This window comes from Tupaia chinensis, unplaced genomic scaffold (genome assembly GCF_000334495.1).
Source record: "Tupaia chinensis unplaced genomic scaffold, TupChi_1.0 Scaffold144682_1, whole genome shotgun sequence".
Classification (NCBI taxonomy): Eukaryota; Metazoa; Chordata; class Mammalia; order Scandentia; family Tupaiidae; genus Tupaia; species Tupaia belangeri.
Window position 1 is genome coordinate 614,047 of NW_006204543.1, and position 5,768 is coordinate 619,814.

At 62.6% G+C, this 5,768-nt stretch overlaps 1 protein-coding gene across 1 annotated transcript in view; it reads right to left on the minus strand.

Annotated features, from left to right (window-relative positions):
• The window catches only part of OTUD7A (OTU deubiquitinase 7A), a 28,756-nt gene that overhangs the window by 9,675 nt on the left and 13,313 nt on the right, over positions 1–5,768 (minus strand). Inside the window, exons 4-7 of the mRNA XM_027767795.1 lie at positions 5,404–5,565; positions 4,582–4,800; positions 1,844–1,945; positions 647–774 (exon numbers count right to left, since the gene is read on the minus strand). Coding sequence (XP_027623596.1) covers positions 647–774; positions 1,844–1,945; positions 4,582–4,800; positions 5,404–5,565 — 611 coding nt within the window. The remainder of the gene's footprint in view (positions 1–646; positions 775–1,843; positions 1,946–4,581; positions 4,801–5,403; positions 5,566–5,768) is intronic.

Consider the following 5,768-nt stretch of genomic DNA (forward strand, 5'->3'; position numbering starts at 1 on the left):
GGCCCCCCGACCCGCCGTTCTGGCCAATGTGCGTGCGTGGCTCGCTGGAGGCCAGCTTCAGCAGCTCCGTCCACTCGCGCTCCCACTCATCCTCTGTGTACACCAGCCCCGACTGCACCGAGGGAGGTGGCTCAGGGTGCTGGCCATTCCCTGCTCCTCGGCTCCCTCCCCGGTGGGGACCCAGGCTGGGCATGCCGCTGGTGGCCAGGGACGCCCACTCTGGCACGGACAATGTACTCAGAACCCCTGTCTCCAGGCTCAGGGCTCTGCGGTCCACCCACTAGGAAGGACCTTGCTGGGGGGACACTGAGCAGGCCCCCGGGCAGGCCGAGCTCGGGGGCCTGGGGAGGGCACCTGCAGCAGAAGGGGCACTCCGGCCGAGCATGCACAGGTGCACTGCAGTGGCGACTGGGACTCCGGACTGCACAGGGGTAGGGATGGGCCTGCACCTGACAGTGGGCCACCCGGGGTCAGCCTGTGACCAGGACAGTGTGGAGTGGCAGAAGCCGCCCTGCTGTTCCATCTGCACAGCTGTGCCCGGAGCTGTGACTGCGGGCTTTAGCCACTTCTCCACGTTCCTGAGCCCAGAACCCCTCCCAGCCGGGCCGGGACCTCCGTCCAGCAGGGAGGCAGGGGTGGGGCCCACCTCCTTGTTCTGCTGCGTCTGCTGCCACCTCCACCTCCGCTTCAGGGCTTCCCGCTCAGCCCCTGTCCGCATCATGGTGTAGAGTGCTTTCCGCAGAACCAGGTCCCGGTCGTGGAACCCCCACATCCCTGCAGCCAGGGCCAGGGGCAGAGAGGGTGTGAGGGGGCCGTGAGGACACGGCAGCGGCTGCCCCACGGCAGCCTCCTGAGCATGTGTGGGCCTGGCCGGGCCCTGCTGTTCCTGCTCACGCCAGTCCCTGGACCCCTCCTCTGGCCCCGGCCCTCTCAGCCCCCGCTGTGCTTCCCTGGAGGCGCCATGGGTCCTGGCCCTGCCGTTCTCCTGCTGGGCAGCCCTTCGGCAGGACTAGAGCGAGTCCTGACCCCGACCCTGACCCTGGGGCTTGGCACCAGCTCAGGCCCCGTTCACTTGGGGAGTGGAAGGAGACTCCACTCAGGCTGCTGCAAGGCCAGGCCCCTGGCACAAAGACAGCCCCGCCTGTCTGCAATGATGGGGCCTTCTGTCCGTGGGGCTAGGGCTGGGGAGAACCCCCAGGCTCTGCAGCTGCAGCCAGGGCAGTGTCTCCCTCAGGAGGTGTGTGTCTGACAGCTCTGCTGTGCGCTCTGGCTATGGGGCCCGGGCTTGAGCCACCGGAACCTGTACCTGTCTTGTAGGGTCCACATCCTTGTTGGTCATGCAGCTCCCTGAGCTCAGGCACTCGGGACTTCCTGACCCGTCTCACCTGGCTCAGCCTTTCCTGCTGTGTGTCCACCCCTGCCCCAGGGCCTGTCCCTGTAGCCCTCGTGCCTGGAAAGTCCTTCTCCCTATGCTTCAACCTCTTCACATCTCAGTAAAGGCCCCACCTCCTACAGGAAGTCCTCTGTGGTTGCTACAGGCCACAGTCTCTAACTCCCAGCCTTGCAGCTCAGACCAAAGTCTCCTGCTGTCAAGACAGGCCTTCTCTCTTGTGTTCTCTCTCCCCCTGCCCTGAGCCTCCAAGGACTGGACGAGAAGGGCTAGGTTTGCTGTTCTATTTCCAGGTGATTCCTCTGTTAGGTTGTCTGGAAGCTCATGAGCATTTCTGCATAGAAAGCTACACCATGGCGGTGGACAAGCAGCTCTCTGTAGCACCTGTCTGTCCTTCAACAACACATGGAGCAGCCCCGAGCCCCCGCCCTCTGTCGGTGCAGGGGAACTCACCCAGAGAGGCCGCATGCAGGAGGCAGTTCCCGTCCCCCGTCGTGGCCAAAGGGAGGAGCCGTTTGCAGCTGGTGCACACAGCGGACCACCAGTTCAGGCGCCCTGGGGCAGAAGCACAGGTTAGGACAGGGCCCGGGAGGCGGGGACGCCGAGCGTGTTGCGGCGCAGGCTTTGCAGAGGCACCAGAAAGGGACAGCACTGCAGCTGCTTTCCCACAAGGACAGCCCTGTCACCTCTACCACAGGAGGTGGGAGACAGGAAGGAACCTGAGGCCAAGCCCCTGAGCTGGGGGCGTATACAGTGTAGCGCTTCTCTTCCAGTTTATGGAACAGAGTTTCCCCTCCCTGGGGTGATGTTTGGATAGATACTTTTGTAAGGAGGGTTACATCTCACTCACTCTGTGGGCCACTACAACAGCTAGGCTGTGTGGTTACATTCTGCAACACTTACTCTAAAGAATTCCTCCCTGGAGAAGAGCAGCTCGCAGCCACCCTCCACCAAGCCGACATGCACAGGAAGGTCCCAAGTGGTTTCTCGGAGCCTCCCTGGGCCAGTCGTGTGCACGCGTGCATGCTTGTGGTCCAGGTGGGCAGGCCACTGGGGCGGGCTGCTGTGTCACGGCCCTACTGGAGTGCCTGTCTCCCTCTCTCGTGTATGAGATAAATAAATGACCTTTGAGAAAATGAAAAGACAAATGCACCACAGAATAATACGGACCACGCAGATGCACATTTGTGATGAGCTGGCCTCCTACCCACACGGAGGTCTGAGTGCTCTGGGGGAGGGAAGGAAGTCCTTTCCACTCCCTGGTGAGCACGTGAGGGTACGTGGGGAGGGACTCCAGCCTAGCACGTGTGCACGCACTGGCCTGAGGGGCCACGGCCACGCGGTGACGCTAAACTTAGCAGTCCCCAAGACCTAAGATTGTGAGCTCAGCCTGTAAGGCCCCTCAGGAAAAACCAGAGCAGGGTTGGGACAGGCAAAGGGAACCTGGTACTACGGACCTCGTCGAGCAGAATTCTGTCCATCGACAGACGCCGTGCACAATGGGAAGGCAAGCCTCCGGGTGGGAGAAAATATTTGAAAAGCGCTTCTGAGAAAGGACTTGTAAGTGTGCACGAGTGACAGCCAGACCCCCGGCTCAGAAAGGTGGGCAGACACCCAAGACGCCGTCTCATGCGCGGGACTGACAATGCCGAAGAGGCGGCAGTGGTGGGGACAGTGCCATTAAAGCAGAATAGCTACACCCACACCAAGCGGAAGGAGACCCAAGGCTGCCACAGCGGCGAGGAGAGACGCCCGGGTCCGAGTCCGGAGCCCCATCTCGAGCGAGCGGCTGTGTTGACCCGGGGTGACTGTGAGCTGAATCCTAACTGAAACATGCCTCAAAGCGAACATGCTCCCGGGGCATAAACGGCACCGTGCCTTGGGGAAATCTCTAAGAAATTCCTACACCATTACCTGCACACGGGCCATCGGGCCACCTTCCCACTCCCAGGCTGTACCAACGGGAAGGAGAACACGAGGCTGGTGGGGACCACTCGAGGGCCTGTTCTCGTGATGCCAGTCATATGCCTGGGGTACACCCTGCCAGCCCTACTATGACCCCAGGCCAGGACAACCACCCTCTCAGGGAGCCTCTGGGGCACACACCCACACATACACTGTGGGATTTGGGCACGGAGGGAGGTGGGGAGGGCCACACAGCTCACGTGACAGGGCAAGGTGGCTGCAGGGACCTGCCATGCTTGGCACCGGTCACGTGCTCCGAGGAAAGCACCAGGTGCAGTCACCTGGCGACGGCCTTCCAGCAACAGGGACCGCACCGCCACGGCGCTCCTGGGCAACGCCGACATTGCTGTAAAACCCGCTGAGGTGTACGAGTGGCCGCATCCTCACCCTTAGTGCCACATGGAACTCCTAGCGATATGCACGTCTGTGTACCAGCCGTGTGGGGGTGAGGTCCAGCAGCCACCCCTCAGGGCCTTCGGCTCTGTGTAGTTCAGTCAAGCGAGAGCGTTTCGTAGGTATTTCCCAGAAACTGTGACTACACACTTTAATTGCAAGCTTTTTTTTTTTTTTTCCAGAGAATTGTATTAGGATTTAAATAATTAGAGGGGCATTATTTACATTTTTGCATTCCAACTGCTGTTATTAAGTATTAATTTTAATAAAAGGTGTTATTGCTTTCATGGTGGGAGTAATGAAATGAGGACAAAGCCCACAGCCATGCTTGGGAATTAAGACCCTCAAAAGTGACCGTAGCTCAGAGGCAGAGCTGTCACCACAGCAAGAACGTCTCATTCACAAACCTGCCCTGCCGCGCTTTGTTTAACCCGGGTCCCTCTTTGCTGTCTGTGTGGGCGCCCAGGGGGGAGGTGGCGGGCAGGGTGCGCTGCCCCCGAGGGGGAGGCATGGAAGGGGAAGGAGGCGCAAGGCAAAGCCGTTGGAGGGAGCAGGGGTGGCGCCTGCCCATCTGCTCCTGCAACCTCATGTGTCCTGACCAGAAACCCAGAGTGAGCACGTGAGATGCCAACACACGCTCAACAGGGCGGTGCCACGGGGGCAGCAGGGCCGGGGCCACGGGGTCCGCCTCAGGGCTTGGGCTCCAGGAGCGAAGGGAACCCAGGCTCTGGCACGTGGCACCAGCCCTAGCAGGCTGGGGTGCACCTGGGTCCAAGCCGAAAGCCCCCAAGCAGAGGCCCGAGCCGGCAACTGCCCCGAGGCAGGCCACTCACCGGCCTGCTCCAGGGCCACCATGGTGGCCTGCTCGATCAGGTCCCGCTCGATGAAGCTGCGGAAGTCCTCGCTGTACACACTCAGGTCTGGCAGCTGGAATGTGTAGACAGGCATCTCCAGGGGCAGCTGCTCACTGCTGCATTCACTCGCCACGTGGGACCGCGCCAGGGAGACGATGGCGGAGCTGGCGTGGGATATGCCGCGGGAGAGCCGCTTCTCTGCAGGGGGCAGGGCGACACGGACACGGGCGCTGAGCGAGCCTGGGCGTGGCTCGCTGCCGGCTCGCCCACCCCGCTGCCGGCTCGCACACGCACACGCACACGTGATGTTTGCGTGGGAGAAGACACAGCTTTGAGAGGCCGTGTCATGGTCCCTCCCTCAGTGACAATGGCCCTTAAGGACAGCCCTGCACATTTTGAACAAGCGCAGGGGTGGGGCGGGGCGGGCAGGCGCTGTGGGCGCACACGGCTCCACGGGGTCTGGGCATGGAGGACACCTGTGTCCTTCCCGAGCGGAGGAAGCCGTGTAGGGTGGCAGGCAGGGCCTGGGCAGGCTGGGAGACGTGCTCCTGGGGGTAGCCAGAGGACCCAGAGCTGCCCAGTCTGGACTCGGGGGGACGATGGCCTCTGGCCACTGCTGGGGACAATGGACACGTAAGGGAACTCTCGGAGCCAGGAAGGCAGGAAGGCCACTGCAGCCGGGGACGAACGACACGGAGTCTGCCATGTCTGCAGCAGGGTGGTGGCCTGCAGCCCCACAGCCGCCCCACCTGCCAGCCCTGCGTGGGCCCAGGCCGTGGCCAGCAGGGTCACCGTCAGTACCTTGGGCGATGTCACCCTGCCGCTGCAGGCACGGCCGCTCCGCCTTGTGGCCGGGCTGCGGGGCACAGCACCGCTGGCTGAGCGCGTGGGGCAGGCCGGCCGTGTGCACCTGCCGGAGCTGCTCGTAGTCACTCAGCGCGGCTGTCAGGTCCCAGTTCTTACCTGTGGGCCAGAGTGAGAGGTTACACGGGTGCCTGTCACAGCCTCGCCACGGAAAGCCCCTGGGAGAAGGGTAGCCGCGATGTCAGGGGAACTCCCCACCCACAGAGCTGCACGCTGGCCTCCCACACCGTGTAGGAGGAGGACCTCTCCCCACGCCAATGCCCACTGAGCTGCACGCTGGCCTCCCACACCGTGGCGGAGGA